This window comes from Tenrec ecaudatus, chromosome 18, assembly GCF_050624435.1.
Source record: "Tenrec ecaudatus isolate mTenEca1 chromosome 18, mTenEca1.hap1, whole genome shotgun sequence".
Classification (NCBI taxonomy): domain Eukaryota; kingdom Metazoa; phylum Chordata; class Mammalia; order Afrosoricida; family Tenrecidae; genus Tenrec; species Tenrec ecaudatus.
In genome coordinates this window covers 35,722,726-35,741,024 of record NC_134547.1, presented here as the reverse complement: position 1 = coordinate 35,741,024, position 18,299 = coordinate 35,722,726, and the positions used below count along the sequence as shown (strand labels likewise).

General features: G+C 37.9%; 1 protein-coding gene and 1 non-coding gene across 2 annotated transcripts in view; one reads left to right on the top strand and one right to left on the bottom strand.

Annotated features, from left to right (window-relative positions):
- The window catches only part of VPS35 (VPS35 retromer complex component), a 45,239-nt gene that overhangs the window by 9,387 nt on the left and 17,553 nt on the right, over positions 1-18,299 (top strand). Inside the window, exons 2-8 of the mRNA XM_075536190.1 lie at positions 560-658; positions 6,178-6,274; positions 6,741-6,864; positions 7,319-7,501; positions 8,807-9,020; positions 14,082-14,165; positions 15,205-15,314. Coding sequence (XP_075392305.1) covers positions 560-658; positions 6,178-6,274; positions 6,741-6,864; positions 7,319-7,501; positions 8,807-9,020; positions 14,082-14,165; positions 15,205-15,314 — 911 coding nt within the window. The remainder of the gene's footprint in view (positions 1-559; positions 659-6,177; positions 6,275-6,740; positions 6,865-7,318; positions 7,502-8,806; positions 9,021-14,081; positions 14,166-15,204; positions 15,315-18,299) is intronic.
- Positions 12,320-12,460, bottom strand: LOC142432809 (U4 spliceosomal RNA). The gene has a single exon (XR_012780918.1). It is a non-coding gene; the product is annotated as a U4 spliceosomal RNA (small nuclear RNA).

The window sequence follows — 18,299 nt, the reverse complement described above, 5'->3', positions numbered from 1 at the left end:
GAACAGCCAAATTTGGGGATTAGGGATAACACTATCAGAAGCCCTATATATGGTTGCTGTGAGTCAGAGTTGATTCAGTAGCAGTGGATTTGGTTTGGTGAGTTATACTTATCAAAAGAATTGGATTGGTTGGATGGCTGTCATGTCAGTTGACTAGGTTCAGAGCTTATAACAAAATACCAAACTCACTGCCATAGAGTCCTTTTGACTCATAGTAAACTTACAGGACGGTAACACTGCTCCTGTGGGTTTCGGAGACTAACTTTAGGGGACTAGAAAGTCATCTTTCTCAACCAAATATAGGCAGTCATAAAATACCATCACATGTTCTGTGAGTACAAACTGTTACAGGAATGTTGAGTTAGTTTCTGAGAGAGGAGATTCTTCGTGCATACTACTGTTCTCCTTTAGCACTCTTAATACTATTAACTTAGTGACCGAGAGAGCCCAGAGCAATCGAAATTTGATTAATACTAGAATGAGCTTTATATGAAGGCATTGAAGAAGGGCTATGGCCAAGAGTTCTAAATGAAAATGTAATGTATTTTTTCATTTTCAGCCTACAACACAGCAGTCACCTCAGGATGAGCAGGAAAAGCTCTTGGATGAAGCCATACAGGCTGTGAAGGTCCAGTCATTCCAGATGAAAAGATGCCTGGTAAGAATGAGAGTGCGGGACACACCATTGTAACCTAAGGAAGCACTCACAGGTGTTTTCTGACATCATAAAGCAATACTGCTCCTGGCAAATCTTCAGTGTCTGTCTTTAGTGCCCAACTCCTTCAAGCACTGTGAAGCAGTTTCAGCCCTTTTGTCTTACCCACATTTATATTATGATGAGGGGTTATCTGTCTACCTTGCCAGAATATGTGTGCAAGAGACCCTGACTTTATTGCACATCACTCTACCACCAATGAGCTTTGATGGTATGTAGTGAGTTACGTATTTTGCTACTAAACACAAAGTCATTCTTTTAAATTCACCAGCCTGCTCCACGGGAGAAAAAAGATTTGTGCCTGCAGACACCCACACGAGTAGATCTCCTCTTTCCTATTAGGGTCTCTGTGAGTCAGAATAGACTCCATGACAGGGAGTTAAGTTTTAGTTTGGTATTATCACCAAGCCAATGTCTGACCTGAGGTACTCCCCTCTTTGGCTCTGTACTCTAAACCTGGGAAGTACCTGATATATATTGAGTGTTCATTATGTACATTGAATACTCTGGATGGTCTTTCAGTTTGATTAATTAACCTCCCTGGTGGTAATCCCGAGTGTGGCATGGGGTAAATGTCAACTGTCAGAAACAGTAACCTTGAGCCATACTCGGGATTACACTGCAGAGATTACACTGCAATCTGACTTCCTCGTTCTGTTCTGTTCTGTACTCTGCATGCAGTGTCGCAGCACAGGGGTGGAACTGGGCGGGAAATTCAAAACTGCAAGTCTAAAACACACACACACACACACACACACACACACAGTTATACAGTGTAACCTGTGACGATTAAATTGTATCAAAACAAATCACCTCAGATTTGTCCCTAGATCAGTCTCCAATGCCCTGCCTGCCCTTTTCCTGTCATTTGGAAAAATTTTTTGCCTGGAAATTTTTGTCCATGGCATCAAAAAAGTGTCACTTTAGCACCAAAGGAGTTTTAGACCAGGTAAATGACAGCGACAGTGACTTAGAATTACAGAATTGAGTGATAGTGGTTTATAGGGAAACTCATCATCCAACACTGACACTGATCAGTTAAGTGACAATTCCACACCTGAGCTCAGCGATGTGTGAACTTGGTGCTGTATTGTCTGCTGTACGGATCATGTAGTTCCCCCAAGATTCCCGTTTACTGAAGCACCTGGTATGAAAGTAGACATTGACCACAACAACCCTTTGGCGTACCTACAATTATTTCTGACTGATGAGGTCATTGTTACGGAGACAAACCGGTATAAAGAGCAACAGTCCGCTACTCTGCTTCATAAGTTTTCAAGGAACAGAAAGTGGGAACCAGTGACCAAGGATGACATTTAGAAATTTCTGGGCCTAATAATACTTCAGGGAGTGGTGAGGAAACCCCTGTGGAAATGGTATTGGACCACCAATAAATTACTTGCAACTCCAGTTTTTGTCACCGTTGTGTTAGAATACAGATTTTCCCTGATTATGAAAGTTTTTCACTTCACAAACAATGAAAAATTTGATGAAACTATTCATTCTGCACCAAAACTAAAGAAAACTTGGGAAGTATCTCAAATGATTGTAAAGAATTTCCAGCAGATGTATGTGCCAGAAAGAGACATCAGCAGAGATGAAAGTCTAATGGCCTATAAGGGACAGCTCAGCCTGATACAACACATTGCATCAAAGAGAGCACGATTTGTCATAAAATCCTATATGCTCTGAATCGTCAACTGGCTACATGTGGAATTCGGTCATATGCACTGGAAAAGGCACAAAATTCAATCCAAAGTACAGCAACTATGGAATGGCAGCATCTTCTGTTCTAACACTCCTTGAGCCATTGCTAAATCAGGGCTATTGCGTTACAACTGACAACTTTTATACATCCCCTGAACTTTTATTAGTTTCTTATAAAAAACAAAACCGATGCCTATGGAACCGTCAGGGCTAACTGGCATGACATGCCAGCAATGTTTGGCAAGAAACTAAAAACTGGAGAAACGGTTGCCTGGCAGAAAGGCAAGATGATGGCACCGTGGTGGCGTGACAGGAAAGATGTGTGCCTAATGAGTACAGTTCACGGTACCTCAACTGTTATGGTGCGCACGGAAGGTAGGAAAGAAGTCATGAAGCCACAGGAGTGATAGACTACAATAAAACCATGGGAGGTGTCGACAGAGCCAACCAAGTGCTTACATTTTACCCAGCATTGCGGAAACCGCAAAAGAAATACTGCAAGAAGATCTTCAGGTATCTTTTCGAGAATGCTTGTGGAATGCCTACATTTTGCACAGAGCAAAGAGTGACAAGCCTTTGGTTCATTCTGACTTCATTTGCTGAGCCGATCTCTGTGAACCACCAAACACCATCAATGACTGTTCAAGGACGTCATGCTGTTGACGTTGTCAACCCAGAACGCCTGACTGGTCGTCACTTCATGGATTACATCCCACCAACCAAAAAAAAGTCAGCACCTACAAGGATGGGTGTGGTTTGTTGTTCAAAGCGAGATGGCAATGGAAAGAGAATATGAAAGGAAACCAGGTTCCATTGTCCTGATTGTGACGTCGGACCTTGTGCAGTCCCATGTTTCAAAATGTTTCACACCCAGGATTTTTATTGAATGCACCCTTTTTGAAAAATTGCAGTGTTTTTGATTACATTATTGAGAACATTATATTATTTAATATTTATTTTATTATAATTTATGATTTTGTGTACCTGGAATGTCTACTAGAGAGATTTAGATTATTAAAATGAGTAATTTCTTAAGAATTACAAGCCTACAATATAAAACAACAAATTTTATGCAAAGCAGTATACCGCTTTGGGTACAAAATTGCTGACATAATTAGACCGCCAGGGAGGTTAAACATATCCTCCTGAATACCTTGAAATCTTTTATTTCTCTTATAATTATATATATATATATTACAGAAGTAGCTTAGAAAATTATACTTATGTATTTTTATATTCTAAAATATAGGCTAGGAGTTAATTTGTATAGAAACTATAGATTCTTTGGATTAAAATTCATTGAATGGAACCAAATAGTCTGGCATTTCAAGTCACAGTGTGATGATGGTAGCAATGATATCTACTTTAGTTCTCTAAGGTTGCTGTAACAGAAATATCACAAGTGGGTGGCTTTAACAAACAGAAATTGGTTTTCTCATTCTTTACAACAGCGGTTCTCAACTTGTGGGTCACAACCCCTTTGGTGGTCAAACGACCCTTTCACAGGGGATGACTGATTCATAACAGTATCAGAATTACAGTGATGAAGTAGCAAAGAAAATAATGTCATGGTTGGGGGTCACCACCACATGAGGCACTGTATGAAAGGGCCGTGGCATTGGAAGGTGGAGAACCACTGCTTTAGGAGACTGCTGTTAGATACTGTCAAGCCATTCCTACTTACAGAGACTTCAGAGTACGTACAGCAGAACCGAACCCTGCCTGGTTCTGAGCTCTCTTCTCACTTGCTTTGTTTGAGCCCACTTCTGCAGCTCCTCTGTCAATCTTGTAGAGTGTCTTTCTCTTTTTCACTCACCCTGTATTTTACCAAGCATGATGCCCTCCTCCAGGGTCTGGTCTCTCTTGATAACATGCCCAAAGAATGTGGGGCAAAGGTGTCCCAACCTTGCTTCTAAGGAGCATTCTGGCTGTACTTCTTCCAGTACAGAGTTGTTCATTCTTCTGGCAGTTCGAGTTATATTCAGTGATATTTACTAGTATCATAAATTCAAAGACTATAGTTCTTGATCTTCCTTGCTCTTTGTCCAGCTTTTACATGCAAATGAGGTGATTTAAAATACCATGGCTTAGCCCTCAAGATGACATCTTTGCATTTTAATGCCTTAAAAGAGGTTTTTGCAGCATTTGTGCCCCCTTTCAGCTTATTTGCCCTATACAGCATGTTATTCGATATTTTTTGACAGCTGCTTCCATGAGCATGGATTGCAGATTCAAATAAAATGAACTCCTTGGCAACTTCTATAAAACCACTATAGCGGGGCGAGGATTTACAACACATACTGATATTACAATACCTAAGCTTCTTAAGGTTTCCTAGTTTAATAGTTGTTTTGTGTTGTTGTTTTGCTTTTTGTGTTTGTACCTCTTTTTTGCTTTAAACATCTCGTGATAGAGAAAGTGGGTGCTTATGGAGCTTGCCCTTACTTGCTCCTGTCTCATGTATTTGAAAGTGAGTCCTCTATGTCAGCATTTATATGTTAAGTGGGACAGTGGGTGTTGTGAGGGTTTGAGAATTGTAGGGTGAGAGAAACTCCCATGGGTAGTGGTAGACAACTCGTAAGGAGCAGTTGTAACAAAGCCATTGTCAGAGTAGTCTCATTTTAAAATAAACCGTTTACCAGCTTTTGGTTGCAGGTAAAATTTGAATTAATGGAACAAGTTTTATCCCTGTAGTTGAAAAGATTATTCATATGTGAAGAACTTGCAGTACGAGATGCAATGATAACCTCATTTGTTGAATGGCACCAACCTCAAGCTTTCCATGATTCGAACAACAAATTAAAAAAGAAAAAAACTCTGTGTTTGTAACTTTGCTCAATAGTCAACAGAAAAACCAACTTGAAAAAATCCATATGGGCTGAGAGTAAGTCACACCAGTCAAGTCTCACTGTGGACATAAAGGGGTGACAATTCAGTCTACACGCCACTGTCACTCAGACAACAAATAGTGCTTATTGTGGTGTGTTCACACGTTTGTCATTGTGCATATTCTTGAACTTTATTTGCATAAAATAGAGTAACCATGGCTCCACAGAAAGTTAATGAAACCAGCAGTAAAGCTAAGAGAAAAACTGAGAACCACAATAGAGTTCAAGAAAAAATATCATTGCAAAATTTGAATCATGTCATCTCTTGTCTCATTTGTCAGCTGACTACGACTTGGATACATTGACATTATTAACATTTGCAGGGTGAGGGGGGGGGGACTTGATTAAAGTGGTTAATGTATCTAAAGGTGTTAAATCGTTAACATGAAACAAAGAACTTGGATCATTGAAGAGGATGAAAAGTTACTGTTAATATTCCTAATTCAGAAACAACTCAATGGCAATAGTGTATCCAAGGCAGTGTTAATACGAGAAGGCTAAACGCCTCCACAGTGAATTTATAAGTATAATTTTTGGGCCTCAGCAAGTTACTTGATTTTCCATTTCTTAGGGGAAAATATGTTCATTTCTGGAACTTTACGGTGTTTGAACACAAATCTTGAGCAAATTGAATTTGACAACTGGGGTATGATTGTACTTAAGACTTGCTAAGCACGGAATCCTTGGTCAGGATTTATTTATTTATTGGGGGAAAAAGTGACATTACCTAAAGTTTTGTGGGTTTTGTTTAAAAGTTTTAGCACAAGATATGTCTAATACTGCAGTAAATCTTTAATATCCAGTATTCACATAGTGTGTTAAATCTCATTTAAGTTAAACATTCTCATCAATTGTCTTGTTTTCTAGGACAAAAACAAGCTTATGGATGCACTGAAGCATGCTTCTAATATGCTTGGTGAACTTCGGACATCTATGCTGTCACCAAAGAGCTACTATGAACTTTGTATCTTTTGAATGTTGAGTGTTAAACATTTGGACCATACTTTCTCTTTGACAAGGCCATCTTTTTTTGTTCACTACAGTTTCAAGGGTTTTATTATTATTCATTGTCTTAACCAAATGCTACCTCATCTCTATGCAGATGTGCTAAATGAGGAAAAGCATAATTTATCCTTTTTAATGCTTAAACAACCTTAGAATGAGTTGGTGTTGTATTTTGATTTTTAGAACCTTCACAAAGGACAGTGAGTCTGCTAAGCAATTTGCTCTTAAGGCTTAGACATTGTCAAGCTGGACTCTGAACTGGAAAGGAATTCAATGATTGTTATTTTAAAACCCTTAGCTGTCTGATGGGTAAACATTTTTGTTGCTTTGCCTCACTAGACATCCTTGATGATGTCAGCTTTAAATGAGTCAATTTTAAGGCATCTGTTCAGAAGTTTATTTGTTGACCTTAATCATAATTAAAGATATGGCGATTTCTGATGAATTACAGTACTTGGAAGTCTACCTTACAGAAGAGTTTGCTAAAGGAAGGAAAGTAGCAGATCTCTATGAACTTGTACAGTATGCTGGAAACATTATTCCAAGGCTGTAAGTAATCAAGAGTCTCAAGACTGTTAATATTCCTACTTTATGTTCTGTCATTTAGAACGGGCAGCTGTTTGGTTATTTAATTTGTTACCGAATTGAGATTCATGTATTTATTTAGGATTCTAGAGTATAATGAAATTTACTTTTTAAATGGTGATTTCAGGGATTTTTATAAATAAGAGAAAACTAGATATGCTATTTTGTTTAATGCATTGACTATTAAAAACATTAATATGGTAGTTAGACTCTTACTACTCTGTTTTAAGGTGAGAAAGAGAATACTTACTTTGGTGTGACTGAGGTTAAATCATCTGGTTTAAAATTTCATCATTGTGCAGGAGAAAACAAGATGAGCTTTCATTACCTAATAATTCGTTTCACTGTCTTTGGCTGTAGCCATTCTTGTTCTGGAAGATTGTCTTTCTGACTAACTGTTAACTCCTGACTCTTCCAGTTATCTGCTGATCACAGTGGGCGTTGTGTATGTCAAGTCGTTTCCTCAGTCGAGAAAAGACATTCTGAAAGATTTGGTAGAAATGTGTCGTGGGGTTCAGCATCCCTTGAGGGGTCTTTTTCTTCGAAATTACCTTCTTCAGTGCACCAGAAACATCTTACCTGATGAAGGAGAGCCAACAGAGTAAGTGAATTTCCTTTCCTGCTTAGAGTTGTAATATTTCTTCATTATTAAATATATGAAAAATACAGAAAAGTATAAAGGAGGATCAATGATTCTTCCACTCACAGCCAGTGGTAGTGTCTTGTATATTGATTTCTTTTGTGATAACATCGTTCAACATATGTGATATGAAACAAAATGTGCTTTTACATAAATATGTGTATTGATTAAATAGTAACAATTTTAGAACCTACTTTTTTCTCTCAGAACATTTTCCTAATAATAACTATTCTTTGAAAATATTGATCTACAATTTGAACATTGTGTTTATGATGAAATAATGAAGTGTAGTTAACTTTTTCTATAAGCTAACCAGTTTTCATCTTGTTTCGTGACTGCATCTTAACAGTTTTTGCAATAACCAAATTTATGGGTTGTTACCTTAGAATACATGTGATTTTAATGGCTTATGCACACAAGTTAAATAATTACTCTAAAAATGAAAATACAAGTCATTCAGAGAGACTCCTGCCCAAATCCACAATGCCTTTATTCCAAAGCTGTGGCAGCTAGCAGGCTGGCTGTGGGGTCCTAGCCAACTGGGTAAATTAACTACTCATGTGACAGAGTCCCTAAATTGAGGAAATTAGTTTCTTTTTTAAAAGTTAATTTTTAAAAAAAATTTAGAAATGTACAAGTTAATAGTTTTAAATATATTTACACCAATTTATTTTTTAAAAGAAAAAGAATAAATTTATACATGTAACAAAATTTAAAGTATTAAAGGAAAGATAAAAAGGGTAAGATGGTGAGGTTATTTGCTTTATTATAATATTAACTCTTAGTTTTTCATATTTCATTAGGCATTCAATAAACACTTCTGAGAACTATAAAATTCCCCTCCCCAGAGGGAGGGTATCATAAAAGAGCAAGTAAATAGTGCCTTCCCTCAGAAAGCTTAGAATCCAGGTGAAAGCATTAAAATCTTCAAGAATATAATGATGTACTTAGCAGTATAGCATAAGTATGAATTTCTTAAGGCTTTATGAATCAAAGTATTGCTTATAAAAACATGTCATAAAGGCCCAGGAAAGGGATTTAAGAAAGGTCATTTGTCCCTTTACATTTGTAATCTGTCTTCCTACTGGCATTTTTCCTAGCATTTGTTCCCTTTAAAATTAAACACTAAGCCAAATAAAGTTGAAAGTGGCCTGTGTACATTATTGGTGTATTTAGAGATTACAAGGGAGTGTAAAATGGAAAGGAATAGTAGTAATTTGTTCCTGCATTTTAAATACTATTTAAAGGTTTTTCTATTTTTTGTAGTGAGGAAACAACTGGTGATATCAATGATTCCATGGACTTTGTACTACTGAACTTTGCAGAAATGAACAAGCTCTGGGTACGAATGCAGCACCAGGGACATAGCCGAGATAGAGAAAAAAGGGAAAGAGAAAGACAGGAACTGAGAATTTTAGTGGGAACAAATTTGGTGCGCCTCAGTCAGCTGGAAGGTGTTAATGTGGAACGTTATAAACAGGTTTGTATCTTTTTTTTTCCTTGTCATCTTTTCTTAGGTAATTTGATAGAAATTGAAGCCTGGTTTACAAAATTGAAATATTTTTGTTTAACTAGCACTGAAAGCCGTTGTTATGGGTTGGGAGACTCAGTACTATCACAACGTTAATTTTCCCATTGCTAGAATATCAGCTTTCCTCCATTTGATCTAGACATTCTATATAATCTCAATCAAAATTCCAGCACGCTCTTAAAAATGTAATCAACAACCTGATTCTAAAATTTATATGAACAAACAAGGAACTCAGAACAACCAAAACAGTTCTTGAAAAAGCAAAGTTGGAGTGTGCAGACAACCTGAGCTCACGATTTACTCTGAAATGTGAGGTATTGGCAAAAAGATAGACACAGAAATCATTGAAAGAGACTAAAATAGCAGTCAGCAGGCTTTTCCTGTAACAGACCAGATTGTAAATATTTTTGGCTTTGCAAACCCTGTGATCTGTCACAACTATTCAGCTCTGCAGAAGTAGTGTAAAAACCATAGACCATATGGAGAGAATAAGGTGTGCCAGTAAAACTTTATTTGCAAAAACAGGCAGCAGGCCAGGTTTGCTGACCCTTGGTAATCCACAATTCAGATTAGGCCTACAAATAATAATGATTGAGGAGCCTTGTGGTGTAGTGGGTTAAGCATTGGGCTGCTAACTAAAAAGTTGCAGTTCAAATTCACCACCTCTTCTGAAGGAGAAACAGCTTTCTGCTCCTGTAATCCAATGGAGCAGTTCTGCTCTGTCTGTAGGGTTGTTAGGAGTTACAAAGGCAAACCAGCAAATGGTTCTGGAGCAATTGTACATTGGTATTAAACAACAACAACAAAGTAGAAGCAAACATTTTGACTCGATCATAACACACCATAGATGAAAACTACAAAATGGATCATTGACCTAAATGTCAAACATCAAACCATGTAACACACGAAACACAAGAGAAAATGCATATGACCATGGGTTAGCATTGAAAAATACAAGGACGTCTCCAAAGAATTGCTCTTTCTCACCTAATTCAAGCCCCAGCCTAAGAACAGTTACTTCTTAAGACATGGCCCTTGTTCATTGCTCACCCTCATGAAGAGATCACTGAAGAGATGGGTGCTGTAGGAAAGTGTGGTGAAGAAACCAGATGGTCCCTGGCTAGAAAGAAAGAATAGCATCTGGGACTTAAAGTCTTCAAATACGTGAAGTGTCAACTAAATCCACATGGAAGAAGCACCAGCCTGTGTGATCCAAGGATTATAAATAATAAGATCCAGTGGTAGCAGTGCTAAGTGGTAAAAGCCCAGTTTGCAGATGCTCTGGATAACTGAAAGTCTAAAATCCATTTGCAAGGTCGTCCCCTCCCCCCCGCCATGTGTTAAGGCTCGAGTGAACCCCCTTTGACCATAGTCCAGGGATGTGAATGACCTTGCTCTCAGAGAGCATTGTAAAAAACTTTTTTGGTAACAGCTCCCCATTTTTTCCCTTCCCTACCTTCCCACCCACATGAACCCTTGATAAATTATAAATTATTATTATTTTCATAAGCACTGTTTGCTGTCTCCCTTCACCCATGATTCTGTTGCTCGTCACACTGAGGGGGGGTGTTCAATCATTGTGATCAGTCCCTCTTTCTCCTTCCACCTTTCCCCTACCCTCATGCTATTATGGTATCACTATGCCCATTACTGTACCCGAGGGATTTATCTGTCTTTGATTCTGTTTGTCTATTCCAGTGTACATGCTCCAGTCTACCTAGATTTGTAAAGTAGAATTGGGGTCATGGTAGTGGGGGAGGAAGCATTAAAGAACTAGAGGAATGTTGTGTGTTTTGTCTGTGCTACGCTGTACCCTGGCTGGCTCATCCCTTCCTTGTGACCCTTCTGTGAGGGGATGTCCAATTGTCTACAGATGGGCTTTGGGTCTCCACTCGGCGCCCCCCTCATTTGCATCGATGTGATTGAGTCTTCTGATGCCTATTCCTGTTGACACTTCGTGATCACAGGCTGTTGTGCTTCTTCCATGTGGACTTTGTTGCTTCCCAGCGAGATGGCCGCTTGTTTATCTGGAAGCCTTTAAGACCTCAAATGCTATATCTTGTAATAGCTGGACACCATCAGCTTTCTTCACCACATTAGCTTATGAATCCATTTTCTCTTCAGTGATCGTGTAGGGGAGCATTGTACAATCGATTGGTTGCAGCTATAGTTAGGTTAAAATGTAATACTTTATCATTTGATCTCCCTTTTGATACATTCTAAAGTCATTTTGGTTTGTAATATTTTCTGCTTTTGGTTAAGGTTTATCTGTGCTTTATCTAGTCATTGTTGGGTTTTTTTTCCGTTTGTTTGCTTCCTGTGTTTTGTTTAATTTTCTGTACATGACACTCAAGATAGGTATATCTATAGAGACATAAGGATTGATAATTGCTTAGGGGCATGTCAGGAGAATGCAGAGAGGTGGAGAGCTAACAGTCATGAGGATGAGAAGAAAATGTTCTGGATGGAAAAAAAAAAAGCATTGCTTCTGTGGTTCCAGCTCATATGCACCTGGTTTATTCAGAGTAAGATGTATTGAAGTGTGTCTCTGTGATCAGTAGGTGGCTGCAGACAAGTTCTCTCAGCAGTTCACTTGTCTTACTTCGATTAAGATGCCTTCAAAAAAAGGCCGAGTCAAAATCGTGGCTCCCACAGGGATGCACCTTGATATACATTCAAGGCAGGGAGGTCAGCCGAGGGTATAGTGGCCGGTTTTTTATTTGTAAGGGGTAAACTTGAAGGATATAGAACACGACAATCACGGGCTTAATAGAAAGAAGCTTTAAGACAATTAAACTTGTTGGTAAGATGAAGGTCAGGTGAGTTGTGCTGAGGAACTTTTTTTCACTCATGACAGTCATCTGCTCATCCTGAAAGGTAACAAGAGTTGTCCTTTGAGGATTTCTGTGTGTGTGTGTGTGTGTGTGTACCAGAAGGCACACAGTGTATACTCGAGTATAAGCTGACCAAATTATCAGTCAAGGCACCTTAATTTTACCACAAAAACTGCATAAAATGTGCTGAAAAATCAGCTTAGAATCCAGTGTGTATGTACGGTAGTTTATTGGGCGCTCTCTCTGGAGGTGAAAGATTAAATGTACTCTGAAGCCACTAAGGAGTCATGGCTTTGTCCCATGCAAAAGACAGCCATAGTGTCTTAACATTCCCCCAAGTGTCTTTCTTTTCCCCATTGGAAAAGTGCTATCCAGTCTATTAGACAGCCTTCATCTTGCCCCTTCCGATTTCCTTTTATTCCCCAAACTCAACATTTCAAAGGAACCTAATCTGAGCTCCTTGAGGATATCCAAATTACCATTTTGACTTTTCAATTAGTAATAATCGCGCCTCGGATAAACCTCACTGCTACGATATTGCCACTGCGCAAAGCTGCCATTTTGACTTTTTAAAAGCACAGAATTCTTTTTTAAAAAAACAATTTTATTGGCACTTCATCCACATGTCATACAATTAAATAATGTAATCATATCAAGACGAGTTGTACAAACATTACCACAATCAATTCTAGGACATTTTCTTCTTCCTGGTACTCATTATTATGCGGGTAATTTTTTTTTCCAATTGTGGCAGACATAGACACACAAACATTCTCCGCTTGCGCAACTTCCACTTGTAGAATTCTCTGTCATGGATTACACTCATCGTGCTGTACACCATTACTAAAGCCTTTTCCAAACCGTTGGCACCACTCGGTGCCCCTACGCACTCTCTCCCTTTCACCTGCGGTAGCCATTGGTCAAGCTCGTTCTCTTTTCTTTTTGTGGTTGGCTTGATGCGGTATTCTCATACCATTATGCTTCCACGGGTAAATCGTTTTTAAAATGAGTTGTATAACCACAAGCTATTCTTGTGCTCCTCTCCTCCTTCTACATTCATTGTTTGTCCCCAAATCTCCTCAACCTCTCATTTCCCACCGCACATCCTCTGTAAACCATTGTATCTGTTATTATCTCATATGCATCTGTTCCTTCTGTCCTTCACAAACTGGAAACCCAAAGAAACAACCAAAACAAAATGACGAGAAGAAAAATAATAATATTAAAAAATAAAAAGAAAGGAAAGACCACTATCAATATTTAAAAAGCCAGAGAAATTTCTGTCATGGAATAAGCAAGAAATCCTTGACCCTAGAGCAAATTAGGTTGGGTCAAGTGGGAGGTTGACTGATCAAATATCATATTATGCCATGGTTTGATCCACCATAATCAAGTTTATAATAATCTCTCTGACAGAAAAGCTGTTTGAATCCTTCTAAGCCCATGTGTAGATGGGATCTACTAGAGACTTAATCTTTTTTTTTAATTTAATAAATCATTTTATTGGGGGCTCTTTACAACTCTACAATGTTGTTAATCTGACTAGATAGTCTGCAGCTAGATCTTGAGCTCGCACTGTCCTCCATACCCTTTTATAAGTTGGTGTTCACAATTTAAGCTGTGATTCTTTGCCCTTCATCATACTTGAATTTTGTTGTCATCATCTTGAATCACCCAGGCTGGTGTGCTTCTTTAACTTGGACTTAGTCGATGCGTCACTTGGATGGTTGCTTATTTGAATACAAGCCTTTAAGACCCCACACTCTATTCCAATTGGTAACTGGACACCATTTGCTGTCGTCACCACAAGACCAGAGGATACTTTAGGGAACAGTTAGCGATGGAAACACTGCCTTCAGAAATACACAGACCTAGATGGAAGATAGATAAATAAATAATAGCTCACATTTCGATATTTTGGTTAATACAGGTTTATGATTTTATAGCAGTACTTTTTGATTTATCCTTGTAAACATTAACTACAAAAGAAAATAATTGATAAGATGAACTTCTTCCTAAATGACTTGAAACAGAAACCCCAGATTTTGGGTTGAAACATCTGTGAAAAATTTATCTAGTAGAGAAGTATGGGAGAAAAAGAATAATTTTCACTATTTGAATGTGTTGTTAAGTGAGTGCTGTAGGCTTTCAAAGTAATTTAGTTTCTTTCTTTTAGATTGTTTTGACTGGCATTTTGGAGCAGGTTGTAAATTGTAGGGATGCTTTGGCTCAAGAATATCTCATGGAGTGTATTATTCAGGTAGGTGGGGACATTTGTCTCATCCTCAAAGGGACTTTTCCTTTTCCCTCTTTAGCAAGGTGTTAAAGAAATCTTGTAAGAATAGAAAATGTATCTTCCTGAAAAGAGGACTGACCTTCTCCAAATAATGATTTAGTGTTGAAGTATTTTTCCCCCCAGATGTAGGAAGGTGGGGGTGGGGGGGTGGACTCTTGAGTTTTCCTAGGTCTCATTAGCTTTAGTTTAATGATAAGTGTACTTTGAATAGTGGACTATTTTCATGTAGACTTAGGTTAATGAAGCTCAAGAGTAATGTACAATTGATTCTTAGTATTCATAGTAGTTTTGACAGACAAACTCTGAATTAATGAACACTGAGCTGTTTCTCCCAGGGAATATATAGTGTTGGATTACTAAACATATATTTTCAACAACTGTTTAATACTTTACCCAACTTTACATTTGTCTCTGTTTTAGGACACTGTATTTCATATGTACCTTGTTGATTTATTAATGTTGAACTCACAACCAACATTACTGTGCCTGACTAAAGTCTGTTTAGCACAAAAATATTCCCTGTAAGACACATCATAGCCTACTTGCACATAGGAATTTCAGCTAGTCCTTGAGCCTAATACATGGAGGCTGTTTTAGACATCAAAATTGCTGCCACTACCAACCAAAAAAAAAAAACCTTGAAATTTTTAAGAATAAGGCACTAAATAGACGGTTAAGAGGACACTTGTTTACAGTAGGAGGGCAGAAACAGAAGGTCTAAGTATCCCTTTGCCCTCAGCTGGGAACATGTAGGACTCAAGTTTTTTACAGCCCTATGGGTATCTACAAATGACCACAAAAGTGCCAAGAGTGTTAGTTTTGGGAGTACCAATTAATTTTAGCAAACAAATGAGTTTTCAAATATAGAATCTGAATAATGAGGCTCAACTACAGTTGTATAATATTTAAAGTGATTTCTTTCCTAAGAATTTTAAATACTGTGAGTTCAGTACATTATATGAAGTACTTTTGCTTGAATCAACCAATTATTATTTGATTTCAGGTTTTCCCTGATGAATTTCACCTTCAGACTTTGAATCCTTTTCTTCGAGCTTGTGCTGAGTTACACCAAAATGTAAACGTGAAAAACATAATTATTGCTTTAATTGATAGGTAAGAGCTTCCAACACTGAAGGATGTAGTGCTTTAACTTGGGAATAATAAATTTAAAGTAACTTATTGGGTTATTTGTTTCTGTTACATTTTTAGTGTATCAATGACTTTAATGTGCTTAGACTGTAATTCAGTAGATAGGAATTTCTCATAGGTGCTTGCTTAGCTAGGATGTGATAGGGTTAGCTTTTGATTGTACAGGAAGCATTTAGAAAAGGCATTCTCAATGTGTGGGTTTAAAGTGATACTGAAAGACGTTAAAAAAAAAGAAAGATGTTGTACAGACTTAATGTTTAATTCTTACAAATCCAAACATCATTGAAGAACAATTTGTTTTTTAACATAATGACAATTCTTTTCTCGTATAAACTGAAAACGGATTCTTTTCATTAAATAGCCATAGATATTGAATGGTAAATTAGTCACTCCGTAATGAAAACATTTTCTTTTTATTAAATCCTTTTTTTTTTTTATTTCTGTGCTTAAGGTGAAAGGTCTGTGACATTGGTTATAAACTCATTATGTGTTAGCACTCTTCCTATTTCCTTCTGGGTTTGATGTTTCCAGCTGTCTGACTTTCCAAGCCTCTGGTTTATCTGTGTGGATGTGCTGAGAAGCACTTTCACTGATACTTGTTTTATAATCCCATGTAGTGTTTGGAAGACAGCCTCTGGGAATGTTTTCAGATTCAATTTAGAAAGTTTTCTGAGGGCAGTAGTCTTGGGGTAATTCTAGTTTTTCTCCTAGTAAGACTAGTCTTTTTCGGCTTTGAGTTTTTTCTTTTGTTTACCTTTTAACTCATTCTAACTGGGTGCTTTATTGTCTTGGTCAGAGTGGTTGGTAGTAGTAGTTGGGTATCATGTAGTTCTTCTAGGCTTAATTTAGAGGATGGACTAATTTACTTCCTTGAGTTTTTATTTTTCTTTGCTTCAGGCAGGAAGAGACCGGTAGTTAATTAAATGGCCACTCCCAAGCTTTTAAGACCCCCAGATGCTACTTACCAGACTCCAAACAGAAAATTACACTCACTGCCATTGAGTTAATTCAGACTCATAATGACCCTATAAAGAGGTGTAATTGTTATGCATTAGACTATTAACTTCAAGATGAACAGTGTGAAACCACCAAGTGCTCTGCAGGAGAAAACAAGGTTTTCTATTCTCATAACAAGTTTCAAACTCAGAAACCCATAGGAGCAGTTCTACCCTGCTCTGTAAAGTGGCTATATAGAATATTTTGCATTGTTTTGCCAGTTGACCTAGATGTCCCCTGAGATGAGAACATTTTCTTAAACAAGATATTTTAGATATCAAATATGTTTGATAGATAGTAGACAGCCTATTCTGTCTCCTGTGGAGCTGTGGTGGTTTCAAATTGCTGACTTTGTGGTTAGCAGCCCAAAGTGCCAGACCACCTGATTTTTATTATGTTTTAAATGTCTAAGTTAATAGTTTCAAAGTCTGGGGATTTATAAAACAGAATTCTTCAAATTGTCAGCTCAGTCCCAGGCAGCCAGAGTTCAATGCTGACTCGGCCTACTCTGAAAAGAAGCTACTAAATGGATTTTCCTGTGTGTATAAATGTAATGAATGTCTCTTAGCCACCCATGTCAAGAGTGGTTCTCTGTTCATAACAAAATGGAGATGGAATTGCGAAACAAACCGTGATCGTTGCTTTACTATTAGGAATGGTATGAATATTCTTAATAATTTAAGATGTGGCATATAGAAATAGCTTTATTACATTTAGAACTACTTGTGATTAAAACTTGACAAGAACAAAAATGCAGTCTTAACATAGTCTCATGTTTTGAAAAACATTTCAGTAAAATTATAGTTTTTACCTTGTAATCAAGACTGCTAAATGCATCTTTCACTTCATCTCTTGTTGCTGAGACTGTACACAACAAAACACACACCAACCATTTCTACATGTTTAATTCATTGTCATTGCTTTCACTCTTCAAGCTGTGTGACCATTTTCATCTTTTCTGAGTTGTGTTTCCCTATTACCATAAACTAATAGCATAGTAAAACTCTGCCCTCTTACATTTCTGTCAAATCGTTCAACTTGCTGTTGGTACTTTGGTCCTTAGAGATAGTTCTTAGAAGAGTGTGATACTCAGGTCAGACCGGTTTATTAGTTAAGCTAAACTACTGTATAGTTTTAAGAAAATGTCGTGGGATAATTTTGATTTAAGGTTTAAAGATTGTCTCATCAGGGCAGTAGTTTATGGCTTCCTCCAACCCCCACGACTGCAGAAAGTCTGGAGTCCGTGAGAATTTGGAATTCTGTTCTGTATATGCCCTCCATGTTCATCTTTAAGGTTTTCTCTCTGTACATGTCACGTGTACTTACTGTCATTAGATGCCATGGAACCAGTCCTGACTCAAAGCTACTTGTACACAGCAGAAGGAAGCCTTGTCCGATCCTGCGCCGTCCTCAATATCGTTCCTATGCTTGAGCCCATGGTTGAAGCCACTGTGTCAGTCCGTCACGTTGAGGGCCTTCCTCTTTTTCAATGTCCCTCTACCAAATACGATGTCTTCTATGGACTGGTCTCTTTTTTTTTTTTTTTTTAAATTTTAACAATTTATTGGGGCTCATACAATTCTTTTCACAGTTCATGCATATACATACATCAATTGTATAAAGCACATCTGTACAGTCTTTGCCCTAATCATTTTTTTCTCTTTTCTTCTTTTACATTTTATTAGGGACTCATACAACTCTTACCACAATCCATACATATACATACATCAATTGTATAAAGCACATCCATACATTCCCTGCCCCAATCATTCTCAAGGCATTTGCTCTCCACTTAAGCCCCTTGCATCAGGTCCTCTTTTTTTTTCCCCCCCTCCCTCCCCATTCCCCCCTCCCTCATATGCCCTTGGTAATTTATACATCGTTGTTTTGTCATATCTTGCCCTGTCCGGAGTCTCCCTTCCCCCCTTCTCTGCTGTCCCTCTCCCAGGGAAG